The sequence below is a fragment of the Chroicocephalus ridibundus genome, chromosome 1, assembly GCF_963924245.1.
Source record: "Chroicocephalus ridibundus chromosome 1, bChrRid1.1, whole genome shotgun sequence".
In the NCBI taxonomy this organism is placed as follows: Eukaryota; Metazoa; Chordata; class Aves; order Charadriiformes; family Laridae; genus Chroicocephalus; species Chroicocephalus ridibundus.
The window spans coordinates 158,992,743-159,010,717 of NC_086284.1; the positions used below are offsets into that span (position 1 = coordinate 158,992,743).

Here is a 17,975-nt window from a genome sequence, read left to right on the forward strand (position 1 = left end):
GCTACACGCCCTTGCAAACAGCCCCTCCCGAGCTTTCCCTTCAGGTACTGGAGGGCCGCTATAAGGTCTCCCCGAAGCCTTCTCTTCTCCAAGAGGTGAGAAGAGGTGCAGGGTGCTGAGGGGAAGTTTACTCTCTGTGTTTGCGTCTTTCAGGAATGGTTCACAGTAATCGAGCACTACCACCGCACCAGTGCCACCATTAACGAGCTCGTCATAGGAAATGAGTACTACTTCCGGGTCTTCGCTGAAAACATGTGCGGCCTCAGTGAGGATGCAACGATGACCAAAGAGAGCGCTTTGATTGCAAAAGATGGTTAGCTAATGATCCATTCCTTGTCAAAAGGGAAGGGGCATGTTCAGAGGCTGGAAGGTGATTAGAGAGAAAGGCTACATCTCTAAAGCATTCAGATGCATTCCTAGCCCCAAGACCAGGTACAGGTAACAGCTAAGACGTTTCATATTAGGACTTCTTGGTTTGTCTATATAGTTCATACTTGTTTTTTTTTTTAATCAAGAATGGGACGTTTTTCCCATGTTCTGACATTTTTCTACGATATTGGACCTCAGACTCGTGCCACCACTGGCAGATCTAAGAGACAAGAGCTGGAAGAGGAGAAAAGAAGCTGTTCTGTTAGAAGCGGTGGGTCACTGCCTCCCAGTGGAGACTTGGCATCAGCTGTGCAAGTGCTCCCGTCCATTTCAGGCAGGATCCAACAGATAAGCATAACCCCTGCTTCACATCTCTTGCAGGCGGAGCTGGACAAATTCTGATTCTGCGGTCAGAAATGCTGACATTTCAGAAATTGTCAGTTTGAAATGGTACTGTAAACTTTAAAAAAATAATAATATTTAACTGCCCTTTATGGAAGAGAAATTCTACAAACAGGTGATTTAAAGGAAGAAAATCAAACCAGATCACCTCAGTTTGCCTGAAAGCAGAGAATACATGACTGCCATGATGCAGAAGACAACCTGTATAATCCACACAGCCAGGCTGAAGGACTGAAGGCCCAGGGTACTGGACCCCACTTCCATTATTAAAAAGAAAACTATTTGTCTTTTAGAAATGGGATCATGAACAAAAGAATGGCTATAGGAATTGCTTTTCGTCACTGCTTACTTGCCCTTGTCATGAGAGCAACTATCAGGCCTAAGCTGCACTGAAGGCAGTACAGGAGCTTGGATCAGCTTTCAGTGAAGCAAAGATGTTTAATGATACCTGTGCACAGTCTGTCCAGCTGTTTTAAATGCCAGCTGATTTTGTGGGTGAAGATGATTTATTGATGGTAATCTCCATTGCAGAGCAGGGATAAAGTGGCAGTGAGCAACTAGATTTACTACCACGTTTTCCTTGTACAGAAACTACATCCATTCAGGTATCTGTATTGTTAGCGCACTGTATGAAGCAGAAGGAAAAATGGATTTTCAGACACAGAGACAGCTGTAATCAGAACAAACTGTGAAAAGTAACTGGCAACAGAATGAACACGGCTTGTCAAGGCAGGCATCCCACAGTACAGTAGCCAGGATCTGTTCTGTTCTGTAATGCAGGGCACGCAGGCAAAGACACAGAATAAATGTGCGTTATTTTGTATATCACCTACTCAGGAAGCAAACAGGAGGTCTCAGATATCTACCCTATAACATGACCAAGACATATATATATCTATATGTATATACACTTCCCAGGCTCCCTTCCAGCCTCCCCTACAAGTGCAATTACTTGGGTCAAGCTGGTACCTAAAGCAGTGTAAATCAGAATGGATTCAGACTCTTTGTAGCTTTTTTAGATGCTTGGGTATTTAGCTACACGCCAGCACTCTTTTTCTAAATGTTCTATTTTCATTTCATAGGTAAAGTGTACAAATACCCAGTTTACGACGATTTTGACTTCAGTGAACGGCCGCTGTTTACTCAGCCTCTAGTCAACACGTTTGCCGTAGCTGGTTACAATGCGACTTTGAACTGCAGTGTTCGGGGCAACCCCAAGGTACAGCATAGCTCACAACAGTATCCGTGACAACACAAGAGAGTTTAACCTGACAAAACAGCATTTTTACTATTTGTCTCACACACAAGCCAGGCTGAAGGCAAAAATAGTGGTGTGGGCTCTAGAAAATACAAAACACGACCTCCTTACCTGTGTTATAGGCATTACAATTAGTTACTAAATTCACAAATAACTCAGTGAAAGGGCAGACTCTCAGGAAAAGGTTGGGCTATGCTGGGACTGGCACTGACAACAGCTGTACAGTTGATGTATCAGTAAAAGTTGTTACTAAAAAAATATTTATCCTGTAAAAAGCTAATTATGCTTTAAGAAAGCGCATAGCAGGAATACTCTGCAGACCACGTTGGTTCTCAGACCCACTGTGCAACGCATCTTACAGTTTCTTTTGAGTTGTGACTTTTTGTGATCTATTTTCTGTTGTGAGAAACTGAACTGAGCTGGTAAAATGAGAAACGAAGAGTTTTTAAGAATGTTTGCTGTTCATTCTTCACAGTTTCTGACTGCACAAATTACTGTGAAAAAACATGCTTTTCTTGTTGACTTAGCTTTTGACATCCTATTAGTCTATTGCTCAGATGTTTGCTATCATTACACAGCATCTCTTATCTTGATAACAGGCTTATATTTATGACTAATTATAAGATGGGAGCTGCACTGAAGAATCATGCTTAAAAACAGATGCAGCCCCTGTTTTATGTTTGAGTTAAGAATTACAGTTTCCTTTCTATCAATACTTTATCTTGTATGATTTCTGGATTACTCAACTTTAACTGAACATTGCAAAAAGTGGTAAAATATTTCAGTTCATAGGTTTGTGCATGTGGGCTTTCTTTTGTTTTTACCACAGCCCAAAATAACCTGGCTGAAAAACAAAGTCGTCATAATGAACGACCCAAGGTACCGAATGTTCAGCAACCAAGGTGTCTGCACCTTGGAGATCCGCAAACCCAGTCCCTATGATGGAGGTACTTACACCTGCCGAGCAGTCAATGAACTTGGAGAGGCAGAAGTTGATTGCAAACTGGAAGTAAAAGGTAAGGGGTCTAAAACATTGCAATTGCCCTGTTTGTCTGAACACCATCTACATAGGAGTCGAAAGTATGCAAGGCAAATGCAAAAGGCAGATCAAACAACGTGTTTAACTTTCCTGGATGACAATAATGACCTGATTAGGACAAAATAAACTATATCAGTTGCTTTGTTTTCTTTTTGAGGACCAACATGCTGTGCTCATGCTACACTGTCTTCCCCCGCCTCCCCCCCATGTCGATTCATATCTTCAATGATTGCAAGGACTTTTTCACAAGTGACAAAAAGGTAGACTGTGACTCTGGGAGCTATGCCACCTGCCTGAGAAACTCTAGTAAGACTCAGCCATAGAGCTAGAACAAGCTAGTTGATATAATTCCTGTATTTGCTTTAAGAACAAAGTATTCAAAACTATGGATTTTGCAAATACAGGGAAAGAGGATGAAGTAGGTTAGCCTTCTACAACTGAAGACATATCTTTATTTTCATTAAGAGATAAATTTTATGAATTCCAGGTAGTTTAGCATCAACTGGGGTATCATGAATGGCAATAGGTTTTGGATTGGACTACTAATGAATAATCTCAAGATTATATTTTTCAGAAAATTACTTCCTAGGAAAAGATGGGGTCGTAGTTAACTGGACTAACTCCCAACAAAGGCTTTTGTTTCAACTGTGGAATAAGCTAAGTATTTCTGAAGAAATTAATCTGACATTATAAGTAAGGAAAGCTGCCTAAAGACAGCTGATAGGAAGTGCCTAACTCAGGAATTTACAGGGACTTTAGGCTAGCTGAGTATGGCTCTAATTACATTATTTCCATCACACTAGTCTATAATGAAAACCATAGTATTTAATATCCTTATGGATTGTATTGTGTTTATTTTGGATTTCAGTTTCCATTTTCTGTCTTTTCTGATGTATTTTGTCCTACAGCTGAAATCTGGTTGCCAGAAGCCCTTGCTATAAATGTTTGGTCTATGAAGTTGAACATTTAACTACTGTAATGAAAATACACATAATATGTTCCTTAATTTTTGTGATTTATTTTTAAGATACTATGTTTAAAAGGTGATGTCCTCATCCTGGAAGTATGACTGTTTTCCTTAACCACAAGCAAACTTTCTGTTTCACAGCATAACTGAAGATCTTATCATCTGAGAAGGTTGCTTCATCTATTTTTTTATACTGAAAGGCCAAGTTCATTTGCTATTTCATTAAACTTCCTAAGTCCCCAGGCCTTAAAGTTCTTATGCATGTTTACATTCAGTTATAACTGTTTAGTCTTCAGCACTTTGCTTGTAGTACAACCAAATACTACATTTTAAATACATGAAGCTGCTTATTTCTGTCCTTTGTTTTACAAAGTATTTTTACATATAATGTGCAGAATACTGTGAATCGTTTTTAAGATGAGAAATAATTTAACTAATATCTCTCCGTTTTAGGAAGTCCAAACTCCAATTGTTGCCATGGATTACATATTATTCTTCAGTAATTCCCTTTCCAGCTGTTGTGAAATATAGACGCTTCTGTTGATCTTGGAACTTTTTTTCTCTGAGTATCAGGATGAATTAGTTCGCTGGTTTTGAAGTGTAATACAAACACCATGTCATCGTTCAGGCTCTCTTTTAATATGCAACAGTTTCCAAAAATAGTTTACCAGCAGCAGAAGCTGCTCTGTGTTAGAGTTTTTTTAAGAGGGAAGTGTGGAGAATTTTTTGCCTTTGATCAATACTTATGGGGAATTTAATTTCTTACATTTAGGGACTGGTATCTGAAATAGGCTGGGAATGCTTCGATCCTTTTCCAGTCAGTTAGAAGTAATGTATCTAGGAAAAAAGCTACAGTTCTGTTCATTAAAGTGATCACTAGGTACAGCTGAGATGATGTCCCTGATGATCTTTGCTGACAAACATTTATTTAAATTTCTAGGTCCCATTTTCTGAGTAGCGTTCTGAAATGGAAAAAAACAAGATACACTACGTTCACAGGCTGCCACGCCTGTCCCGTTCACAGCTGATTCTTTCCATAATGGCTGCATTAAAGATTAAAACCAAAATATTATATCTGGCAACATGGCAGCAAACATTTAGGGTAGACAACAGTCAGAGCAGTGAAGCACCAGAGCAGATTTCCTGCAGATGTTGTAGACCCTTTGGTACCAAAAGCCTTTAAGAGCAGCTTAGAAGAATGACAGCAGTACTGTTCGTTAGGATTATGATATGCAATAAATGACATCTCAAGATCGCTTCCAGCCCTGTGAGCCTGAGGTTTTGACTTAGTTCTTAACACTGCCAACATATCCTAGCACCTCAGTCAGATTCATCCCACAGGAAACCTTGGCATGGGCTTTGCATCACGTCCTAAAGGTTATATTAATCATCCTATCAGCTGGTCGCAGCACATCCTACAGCCTCAGTTCCTCTGGCACCTCATCTTGGGGTTGCAGTTGAACACACCTTTGCTACCGTGAGAATGCGGCTGTAAGAATCATTGTCCTTAGACAAGATTTAGTTCATCCTTTCCCACTTTTAAACAAAACCTCCCACACCCCCCGACCACAAAAGGCTCATAGCATAGTCATTTCTAGGCTCAAAAAGCCTTCTTTCTTCTCAAAAAAAAGCAATATTTACTTTAAAAGATCAACTGAAAAAAATGGAATACTATGCCATGGACATCTTGCTTAGAGCAGTACTTTAGTTTTGCATCACATGTGGAAGAAGGCCTGAAAAATGCAGGCTGTTAGGATCCCACCTGGGCTGGGTCTTGTTTCTCTCTTCTTAGCTACGTGATGGGCTGCTTCATTAACCTAAATCCCGCCTCCCCTAGTTAATGGTTGGTTTCTGAACCCAATCTTGTATCAACCATCACCTGGTGCAGTCACACTCCTTCCCACCAAGCTTGGTATTGTGGTTCTCTCCCAACGGTTTGGGCTGTGAGTGGTCACCCTTGCTGGGATTCCTCCCTCCGTCCTGGCAGGTTTAGCCATTACTTTCGGCTTCTTTCTGAGGACTGCTTAGACCAGCAATATGTAGGGCTTAGACACGGGACAGCTGTTGTAAGGGTTCAGTGCCGACACTCTTAACATGACTGGCAGTTCAGCTGATGGATTCAAAGGGAATAGGATTAAGCGAATACAGCAGCTGTAGCTTGGCAAACCAGGGCAGGCTCAGGGTTTGCTATATGATCCAGACAAATGCAAATGAGTATTAAACAGCCGGAGCATAAAAACATAATCACATCTTATCTCACTCTTCTATTGACTTATGTGTTGAACTATCGTTCTCCTAAGTTTCCCAGCCTGTTTGTTCATTTAGGAGGGCTCTTCGGATGACTGCTCACCACACTGATGCAGAGCAGAGTTATGGATTTCTGACTCACTGGAAAGGGATCGCAGTGTGTGTGTGTGTGTGTGTTTTCATATGTGTAGCATTAAACTGGTTCAACTTTATTCTGGCAAGTAACAATCAAGGTCTGAATTTGTAAAATGAAGAGATACAGTTGAATATTGTCTGAATAAGACCAACAGGCTCAAGGCTACGCCACCTATCTGGTGCATATACTAGCCACAGTCCTATTCCTACAGATCTTTGGATAGTAAGTCACGCTAAAGAGCTCTATGTCATGCAACAGTGTATATTGCAGTAAGTGAATTTTCCTTATGTTGGCCAGAATTTGTTTTATCCATCTATTTCTGAGGTGTCGGAGATCTGAAATTTATCATGCATAAATATATACATAAGCCCAGTCCAAGAAATATCATAGAACTACTGACAGAACACTCTAGGATTTCTGATTTTTGCAGTTTTGGAATAACTGAGTAGCTATGAATACTCTGGCTATGAATACTATCATATGCTACAATTTTCTACATTTTAGCCATTCACTTACAGTATTTTAGTGCCAAATTAAACCCCCTAATTGTTACTAAATTTAACACTCATTTCTTGAAAAATAATTAATGATAATTATGAGCACAGTAATTAAAAAAAAATAATAATAATTTTTATTCTGTCCTAAAAAAAAGGGGGGGGGGGTTGCATTTACTGATGTTATTTCAGATAGACAGTCCTACATTCTTGTGTTTTCAGTTTTGCTGAGTGAACTTACAGGTGGCAGTTATATGAGCTGCTCAATGCAACTGCACGTACAATGGCTTTTTTTGTAAATATAGAAGTGCTGAAAAAAGTCACGTAATAGATCTTAGACAAAAGAATAACTCTGTCTTTGTTATCTTGAAAGATGATGCATACAAAATCTAATTATGTATATCATATAAGGAAAATTCAAAACATGTATCTCTTAAGTTTGAGGTAGATCGCCAACTACAGCTGTAAATCTCTCATTACAAGCAGTAAGGAACTGATTTGTCATCAGCTTCACTGAGGTCAATGAAAAGATTCAGATAAAGCACCGTGCTTCTTTTATCATGAAACAAATGGTTTTGGAGAATGTTTATCTTAAGAACGAAATCAAGGTTGGTGATCATTCTAATAGGTTGACGATAGCAAAGATGCTGTATAAGAAATATTAAAAAATAAGGTGTTAAGATCAACTGGGAAGAATTTCAAATGCGAATAAATACCACTATAAATATTCTAATTCTGCAGTGATATATGATGGAGTAATTAACCCAGGAGAACCATTCTTCTTGGCGGGGAATAATCAGGTTTATAATAAGCATACCCCTCTGGACATTCCATTTCATTCCCTTCCTCTTTCCACATGAAAACGCATTTTCTGCATGCAAAGTGTGCATTTATTTGCTTTCTTAGATTAAACTAGTTAGTGTCTCATGGCATACAATGTCTATGTCACATGAGCAAAGAAGGCCAAATTAATCAAGAATATGGGTATTTAACATCTGATTTAAAGAGGTTTTAGACATATTTCTGCTATGTCACTGAGCATAGAATTACCTGCCAATACAGAATTTATTTAATGACTGTGACTGCCTTTGACCACAACACTTAGACATTTCCAGGAGACAGAAATTTAAAAAAGAGCTCACAGTTAGCTTGTAGAATTATTTAAAGAACTAAAGTATCATAATGTCATTTACTATACTTAAAAGGCATTCTTTATTATAGAATTATAGTCTTTGGTTCCAAGTTAGTGCTGAGAGTGATAACTCATGCTTGAGCTTGCACTACAGAATCTAAGGATGAAATCTTGATCCAGTTGAAATCAGCGAAAACTTCTTTCTTACAAGCATATAACTTTACTTCATTTTTTCTGGAGCTTTTTTCAAATTCAGGTTCAGTGGGGTTCAGAGAATTTGGTTCTTTCTATAGAAATGTGTTTGCTTGTAACCTTGCCCAAATCCAGAATATTGGCAGTGCTGTTTTAAAATGTCAGAGATGCCCAGAAAATAGTCTCCAGAATAATATGCATCCACATTTACTATTTTAAACCTAAAACGCGTTAAGAAATTAGGCTAGATAATGTTCCTGTAGTTTCTGAAGTATTAAGGTATTTATCTTAAACAGCTACAATAGGCACAAAGTTGAGTGCTTTACCATATATAAATATATCTATGGATGTTTTATAGAGTCAAAATGTTTAATTAAAGGTAAGGGCTCCTATAGAGTAAATAGCATGCTTTAAGTAATGTAAATGTGAATATGTGACAAAGTACCTACTTTAGTGCACATGTATGTTATTAGTCTGGACTTGATTATTTTGCCTTATAGAGTTTCGACATATATATATATATATATATGTGCTTTGGTGTTATGTGTGTGCTTTTTTTCCCTCGTGGAAAATACTATATATATATATGTGTTAGCTTCCTTGAAGCTACGTTTGGAAACTTTTATCATAAATATCAGTTGCATAATTTGGTTACAGTCTAGACTTCAGACTAATTACAGGAGGTACAGTTACTTGTACATATTAATATAGCTTTTACATATTAATGATAATTTTGAAGTGGAACTGGATCCCTACCTTTTACTCTTCATGTGCTTTTATTCCTACATATTTTACATGACTAAGGATTAAAACATCATCTTGACATAATCTTAAGCATAATTTCACTCAACATTTTCTCTCTCCTTTTGTGTTTGTGATTAAATTGTTACTTCTTTTTCTCTCTCTCCCTTAGTTACACAGTAAGGATTTTTGAATGTATATTGTCATCTAAGGTAAGCTTTCATATGGTTCTTGCATATGAAGCTTATGACTGTTTACAGGTCATACAATGTCTGCCTAGTATGGCATGATTTTCATTATTTCACTTAATGAAAATGATTTTTAAAAGTAGTAGGATGATAGTTTTAATGTCTGTAATTCCAGATTTTTATAATAATAGCACGTTATGGTAATTCCTCTTAGTAGTACATCCCACTACCTTCTAACAGGGCATGTTTCAATGGAATTTAACAGTGCATGAGTTAGGATGATTAATTAGCATGAATAAAATGCAAGTAATAAAAGAACATTTTGTATTTACAGTCGGTTATTTTCATATAGGTATATACCTCTACATAAATGAAATATTTATCCCACAGTTAATTTCATTTAAAACTGAATGATTCATACCACAACTTGCACTCCATGAGTTGAAAAGAATGCCAAAAAGCATGCTTTTTTTTTTTTTTTTTGTCTGTATTGTGCATCCACCTAAGGTCGGGAGCGAAGAGTTCTGCAACAATGACGGTGTTAAATGAGACAGCGCAGTCTCATAATCATTAGTAACTAATAGCACTTTAATTAGATAATCCTTGTGTTAATGAAGGTTATAAAATCCTAAAATCTGTACTCAGGATAAATGCTCTATGTAAGTATCAGCTCAGTTGTGTTTAGCTGAAGCATTCCGAGACAGTGATATCTTCATCCTGGCAATGTACTTTTGCTTTAAAGCTCTTGGTATGTTCCAGAAAAGGCTCCGAAGGTAAGTGCAGTTATTAGCAGGTGGTTTTGCAATTTACAGAACAGAATACTTGTGCAGATTTGTAAAAGGAACAGTAATGGTATGTAGCTTTCTTACAACAAATGCCACCCTTTACCTCGAGAAAGGGCAGACTAATGTTTTAGCAAAATATTTATCTTTTTCCCACTGTTCCTTCCAAATGCCATTTGATTTCAATGAAATCAACAGAAATACACGTGTTTAGTTGCCATGAAATTTTTTTTCAATGGCATGAAATGTCACTCTTAATTTGGATTATTTGTATTAAATTACTACTTGTACATCAGTGGGATCTGTTGTGTTAGACACTACATACTTCTTTTTCTGGGCACTGAAAGAAATAATTTTGTCTTGGATCGCTAAAATTATTAAATATTCTTCAAAATCTTTCGCATTGTCCCTTTTTCCATGCTAATCAAAGACAACATTAAGTACTTACAAGGGCTTTCTTATAAGCCCAGGGTTTTTTTATAGCAGTAATTTAAAAGAGGTTTGGTTCAGTTTTTTTTACTCGTGGTGGCTAAGCCACAGGCATAAAGCACATAGAATGGTACTTCTGATACCTGTTCAGTGAATATTGACTCCAACCATCACAAAATTGGGGGGGAAAAAGGAATAAATCGAAAAGTTTAGTTTCACAGAGACAGGAAACAAAATTTTGGCAGGGCTGGAGGAAACGCTGCATACAAAAGGCGCGTATTTGTCAGTGGGGCTTGTGCACATAGACATTCACTGCTGCAGCTGAGGAAGATGCTCACCACAAGCGTGGAGTAAGTCTGCTCCATGGATCAGTGCAGGACCACCCACAGCTCTCAGATCACACACCGGTAGCTTCAAGGCCTGGGAAAACTCTAGAGCTTTTGGGGAGTAAGCACCTGGATCCAAGATGATTACATGTGGGCTAGTTTTTATTCAAAAGCGAATCCAAAATCATTCTTCAGACTTCCCCAGCAGATGAAAGTTTTGACTTTTGTCACCTCTCCCTGGAGTCTAAAGGCACCTTTATCTAAAATCCTGGCTTTTTTTCATATTTTTACATGTGTCATCCCACCTATTATTTTCAAGCAACATGGTAAATATTTTGCTAAATACGTACACGACCCAACACTAGAAGAATTTGAATGTCTCTGCATGTTTTCCACAACTCATCAAAGTCAGGTGTTTTCTACATTGTTCCCTCTGGGCTGACTTCCATCTCTGACTGTACTCCATTCAGCCTGATGGAAATCCAGCAGGGAGGGTTATTTGAGGTGAAACTTATTGTAGACTATTGCATGGGGTGAGATAAGTGACTGAATATATGACAACCTAGAAAGGAAATTCATCCTGCACAAGAGGACAGGAAAGTTGTGTAAAGTACAGAGATTAAATAATGGTTAATTCTAGTGCTGGACTTCTGAACAGGGATGAATTTTACCACATCTCAAAACCAAGTACGCAATAAGGACTGACTAAATCTTTGTTGCTTACGCCAGAAAATAAAGGTACAAAGCTGTTGCTCCAGGGACCCTCAACCTGAAGATTGTCTTATTCCTTGTTTGTAGGTGGGCTTTCGTTCTTCAGACTATTGATGGATGGTGTGCCTCCGCATATCATTGATTCATATATGCGCGAAGTACAGGCAGACAAGACTGAGGGGAAGTGAGAGTCCGTCCACAGTGTTTCCTCCCACCGCGCTGGAAATTGTAGCAGAATTACAGCATTTTAGTTTTTGCGATGACAGAAGAAACGTGCGGTTGGGGATTTTATTTCCCCCCCCCCTTTTTTTTTTCTGTTTCTTATCTGTTGTTTTGTTTTCCCTACCTGCTCTTACTGAAAAGAAAGAATACGCATGGATTGCTTTGGAGTTGAAATGAAATGAACTGAAGACAACACACGTTTTGTAATGTTCAGCTTTGTTTTCTGTTTGATATTGTGTTTGTTCTGTTTTTTAATGAGGAAAGAGGAGAAGCCGCGTAATAAAAATGAGGAAGCAGTCAGATTTGTACTCGGTGGTACAAAGCATATCCTTCTCAGACTGAAAGTACATGGATTAGCCAGTAGCTGTGCAATAAGACCCTTGGAATACATACCTCTTTGATAATGTATCTTATTCACCTGAGAATTGTTAAACAGAATATGGTTTTACTATAACGTAATTAATACATATGTACTTAACGATCATTTAAGCTGAACATATCTTCCTTTAGAAGTTTTGGTTTCCTAAATCCAACCCATGAGTCTCTCAACTGAGCTGAAATTGTTTTATTTAATGTACAATAAATATGAAGTGTTTAAGATGGATCAAGACTTGTTTACTATTTTTTTAGGTTTTTTTTCTGTCTCATCTTACCACATTTCTTGTTTAATCTCCACATACTGTAAAGCAGGAACTTGAGCCCACTACACTGAGTGGAAAAGAGTATTGGCAGTCACCTAACCCATCGGGCTTACACTTTAAGATACATGACACAGAATGTGACTGAAGATAAATGCTATAGATACATGCAATTTTCTATCTATATGTTTTCAATATTTTAAATATTATAAATGCCAACTGTGACTGTCTTCATCATTACGGATCCGCCCCCTCCTTCAGCAATTCACGGAGCTCTTGTAGGTATCGTAGCAGAAAAGGGACTCCGAGCGTATCGCTTTGCAGTTTACCACGCAAGGCAAAAATGCCTTAGATAAGGTAAAATGTCTGCATTACTTTTCCAACTCCAGCGTCACTAACCTCCAAGTATTTCAGGAGTGGGGGCAATTGTCTGTAAGTCTCCGGTAAACTCTGAAGCATGTGAGGCACAAGGTCACACGTAATTAGGCCAGGCTGGCGATTCCCTATTGCCCTGTCATTTATTAACCAGTTCTCACTCTGGCTGTAGAGATCGGGTAGGTTATGTGCTTGCTGACTAATGATTGATCTCCAATTATGGTTCATAAAGATACAGGTCTGCTTAGACCAGCAGTACATTACAAGATGGTTATCTGACATCAGTGCCTTTTCAAACATCCAGCAGTCGGTAATTATGCAATAATAAAAGAATGTATTACTATGAACTGCCACTGCCGAAGTGCTGGTTTTGCAGTTGAATTACCACTTGTTTCCCTTTGAAATGTATTTTCCCCTCTGAATGCATTTTCTCACTTTGCTCTGTAAATCTTACTCACTCTGAGATCCTTTTTTTCTTCTTCCTCTTCTTTCTGTCTTTGTGATTTCTTCTGTGCTGCCATGTGTGCAAGGAAGCAATTCTCCATTCCCAGCGATCCTGGACACCCCCACCTGCGTTTCACCCCGATCCTGCCAAAATCAGTTCTCTCCTACCCATTCATTCACACCCACGCATGAAAGATGGCAACACGTGGCAACACGTCTACTAAGAAGAAAAAATCATAAAGGATTAATAATTTCTCTTTATTCTGTATCTCACCAGTGAACCGGGACTCCCTTCATCTGTTTTGAAGCACAGAAGGCTGTGGGAGAGGGTCAGTTTGAACATATGCTGTGCAGGTTTAAGCATTGAAGCACACATCCCTCATTTAAAATAATGTCAGTTTGTTGAGATACAGTATAGCCATCATCAAAAGCTATCATTATTAGGAGTCTGTGCTTTTCAGTAAGCCAAAAAGGATGCATGTAGCCACCTGCACTTTGTATGCAATGATGTTTACAGCTTCAAGCTTACGTATCTATCTGCCTCCTCAGCCTTAATATACCACACATAATAAGCTGGAAGCCAGCATAAACCTCAGCTTCTGTAGGCTCTCTGCTGACAGAATTAGCTACTCTAATTTCTACCAGATGCCAGCAGCGTTAAAAAACAAGCTGAACTAAGCTACTTTTCACTGTGTGAACGGTAAGCGTTATATTCGGATGCCCTTAATTCCTCCCCGGTTGCGTTGCCCAGCGCTTGCCGTTGGTTGGCCCCCAGGCTGGAGATGGGCCACGCCAATAGGAAGTACTGGGTATTGGGCTGTGGGTGGAACTGGGATGAGTGGGCATTAGCGTGCTATAAATTCATACTCTCACTAACTATGCTGGCCAGCCAAGTCTCTGGATTAAAAATTAATTGAAAATGACTTTGAGAGGAATGACAGGATGCAGTAGGATAGGAAAGGGTTTTCTAGTAGATGTAAAACAGGCTGCAGAACCTTAAATAGTGAATTAAAAAAAATGAAGTTTTGATTTATGATGATTTGCCTAATGGGATTCTCCAGGAATGGTGTTTGATAGATGAAATAAAGTGGCAAAAACCAGAGTTAAGAAAACGCTAATGAAATGGGCTGTCAGTACCAGCTTGGGAGAATAAAGACATACGAAAGACAACAATAACTGCAGGCAAAACAACCTAGAGAGAATAGAAGCAGCAGAATATCACGCTGTAGAAGATATGAGCCAGTGCTCCCAAGAAGAAATTTCTTGAAAGTCAGCTCACATGGAATTTCCAGGAAATTACTGAACCTGAAAGAGACCTAGGAGGAACAGAGACCAGCAAATAAAACGTGGTCATATGAGATAAAGTAAGCGCAAAATAGCGCCGTCCAGAGTGACCTGGACAGGCTGGAGAGCTGGGCACAGAAGAACCTAATGAGGTTCAACAAAAGCAAGCGTAGGGTCCTGCACCTGGGAAGGAAGAATGCCAAGCACCAGTATAGGTTAGGGGCGGACATGCTGGGAAGCAGCTCTGAGGAGAAGGACCTGGGGGTCCTAGTAGACAGCAAATTATCCATGAGCCAGCAGTGTGCCCTTGTCGCCAAGAAGGCCAATGGCATCCTGGGCTGCATAGGGAAGACTGTGGCCAGTAGGTCGAGGGAGGTCATTCTCCCCCTCTACTCTGCACTGGTGAGGCCACAACTGGAGTATTGTGTCCAGTTTTGGGCTCCCCGTTTCAAGAGGGACAGGGAACTACTGGAGCGAGTCCAGCGAAGGGCAACCAAGATCATTATGGGACTGGAGCACCTCCCTTATGGGGAAAGGCTGAAAGAGTTGGGACTCTTTAGCCTGGAGAAGAGAAGGTTGAGGGGGGACCTGATTAATGTTTACAAGTACCTAAAGGGTGGGTTTAAGGAGGACGGAGCCAGGCTCTTTTCAATGGTTCCCAGCAACAGGACAAGGGGCAATGGGCACAAGCTAGAACATAGGAAGTTCCGTTCAAATACACGGAAAAACTTCTTTACAGTGAGGGTGACAGAGCACTGGAACAGGCTGCCCAGGGAGGTTGTGGAGTCCCCTTCTCTGGAGATTTTCAAGACCCGCCTGGATGCAGCCCTGAGGGATGTGCTTTAGGCAATCCTGCTCTAGCAGGGGAGTTGGACTAGATGATCTCTAGAGGTCCCTTCCAACCCTGAAGATTCCGTGATTCCGTGAAAACACAAAAGCCCCAGGAGAAATGAAACTAGTATGGGTTTTATGGCTTATGGTTGGTTTCCTTGATGTCTCGTAATATGTGAAACCAGTTTAAGTCTTCAGCTAGTTGCATTATTCATATTATCTTTTTGCTACGTACACTCTCCATCAACTAGTACACGCCGAGGTTATAGTCCAATAGCGCTTTTAATCCTTTAATAAGGATTTTCTTTTCTGCACACTTTCCCATTTCTGGTAGGAATTTAGTATTTTTGGAAGCTCTGCCTCGGTGTTCAGTTTGATTTACACAGGTCAAGGAAATTTATTACTTGGAATAAGAAGGCAGACCCAAATGTGTATAAACACACAAAGAAGAATCAAAGTTAATAAAAAAAAAAGAAGGGGCTTATTTTTAAGGAAGCCAGAGGAAACTATTTTGTTTTCTCTTGGCTTGCTCTCTTTGCCCATGGAAGAGCATTTGGCAAATAAATGTTACTGTTGTATAAGTACAGATCCATTCTCAATTTGCTGTATTTGGAGCTTGATACAGGCACTGTAGCTACTTTTCATTGAAAGATCAGGGCCGCCGCCAGCCCATTTTTCCCTCACTGAAAACAATCTCACAAATACAGAAAGGGGACACATGCAAAACTTTTAAAGAATACCTAAATTGAGATATGCTGTTTATAAGGAGGTCTTTACTGAGAATCAGAAATTTTTAAAAATATTCCTTTTATAAAAAATGTTTCAAGCTTCCTGTACTTCCTTTTAGGGGCAAAAAAAAAGTGTAATATTGCTACCTTTTACAGAGCATTGTGAAGGGAGACTTTCTTTATGAATGTCTTTTGTTGCATTTTGAGATTCTGGAGCAAAAGGCATTCTATTTTAAGCACCCTGTACTTAGTGTCACTTGATTTTCATGGCCTGCTTTCCTGACTGACAAGTAAAGCTGCTCCTTTGCTGAGGCAGAGAGCATTTGGAAGCAAAACTGCATCCTGAATACTGAGGAAACGCTGGAAGCCTAAATGCACTGGATTCTATGTTCTAAATGCACTAAATTCTATGTTCTCTTGTCCTATGCCTTGCTGCTGAATACTTTTTAAATTAAAACAAATTCTTCCCCAAACTCAGTGATAAATTCAGTCAGGGATCTATTTCTTCATCTATTCATGTGACCCTAACTTTTTATATCACTTACTTTCCCCTCCACTTCTTTTCCTAGTTTTTTTCTCTGCTTTTCCTCTTGGTATCACAAAGAGCTTGAGCAATCTCTCCATAAATACCAGTACCATTACGTTCATCGACCACAGCGATGCACAGGGTATTAAAAGAAAGTGTTTTACCTTTTTCCAAACACAGCAACTCCAGTGGACTGGGGATCTAGCAGGTTGTGAATCTGACACATTTCCCTTTTCCCATTCTCTCGTTGGCTATTGCTGAATCATTCTTCATTGTGTAATGTACTACTCCCTCCTTTGCTGGCAGTTCCTCTCTTCTGTTTCCTAATCCCTAATCCAAATTTCCGTATCATACTGCATTTAGTGATCTGTAAATGAAATCAGCTGATGAACAATATAGCACTCGGGATGCACGCACCATGTCAAGGGATTTTGAAACCACCCTTTTGCTTGTGTCAACCATTCCTGATCCTAGCAGTAGAGAAAGCTACTCAAAAACATATTAACTTTATCAAAGGGAGTCGGCTCACTTTGAATAACAGGAAACTGCTCTGTCCAGGAAATTGTTGTTCTGGCCAGAAAGCTGCAGCCTCTGACTCACAATGGAATAATTTAAAAAAGGATTCCTGATTCTAAGAAGATGCCATTCGGGTATGTAATGCTCATTAGAGGTTGTATTTTATACTTTCTACTTTATCTTTGACACAGCTACACAGCACTTGGCCACCTTCAGAAACCACATACCTTCCTAGAGAGTCAGGGATACATCTTAAAATCCTTCATGTGACCAATTCAAATAACTTGACATGCCACAGTTTCTGAAAAGGCGTTATTTGTGTCAAAGCACCATCTCCAAGCAGGTGAACGAGGTAAAAGGCAGTCCTGCGTAACGCAGTCGTCCTGGTGACCCACAATGGGCATGATGGCCACTCCCCGGGCCTGTGGGTCTCTTCCTGGTGTTGGAGGCCCCCTTGGCCCATACAGTGGGGATCACCTGCCTGCAGACGTGGCTGTGGTGTCCTGCCGGCTGCAAGGAAGTCGCCTGCTGCACAACCAGGCCTTGCTCTGGCAAAACACCTCGGCGGCCACCCAGTGCGTGATCCCCCGCTTCATTACAAAACACGGAAAAGGAAAAATAAGACGAATAAGGAAAAAACACAGCGGAGAAGGGGTGTTCAACCCACCCTGCCCACATCCAGCAGCGACGAGAGGAGATGTGAAGGGCGGGAAGAGCCCTCGCGGGGCGCAACCCCTCCACGACCGAGGGGAGCCCCATCCCCTCAGGGCGAGGCCGGGCTGGGGGACCCGCCACGGCCAGAGCAAAGCCCCCGAGAAACGGGTCCCCTGCTGCGGGGGAGCCGTGCCCTCGGGGCGAAGGAACCCACAGCGCGCCCGGAGCGAGGGCGCCCGCCCGACGTTAGCCAGCCCCCGCCCGCGGAGCCGCCGCTGGGCGTCGGCCTCTTCCGCCTCCCGCCGCCGCGCCGCGGCCCTCAGCTCTGCCCCGCCCCGAGCGGC

General features: G+C 40.3%; 1 protein-coding gene across 1 annotated transcript in view; it reads left to right on the forward strand.

The window, feature by feature from the left end:
- Positions 1–11,601, forward strand: part of MYBPC1 (myosin binding protein C1) — a 48,928-nt gene extending 37,327 nt beyond the window's left edge. The window contains exons 27-32 of the mRNA XM_063323376.1: positions 154–313; positions 1,854–1,990; positions 2,859–3,045; positions 7,654–7,712; positions 9,150–9,156; positions 11,501–11,601. Coding sequence (XP_063179446.1) covers positions 154–313; positions 1,854–1,990; positions 2,859–3,045; positions 7,654–7,712; positions 9,150–9,156; positions 11,501–11,601 — 651 coding nt within the window. The remainder of the gene's footprint in view (positions 1–153; positions 314–1,853; positions 1,991–2,858; positions 3,046–7,653; positions 7,713–9,149; positions 9,157–11,500) is intronic.
- Positions 11,602–17,975: the final 6,374 nt, after the last annotated feature.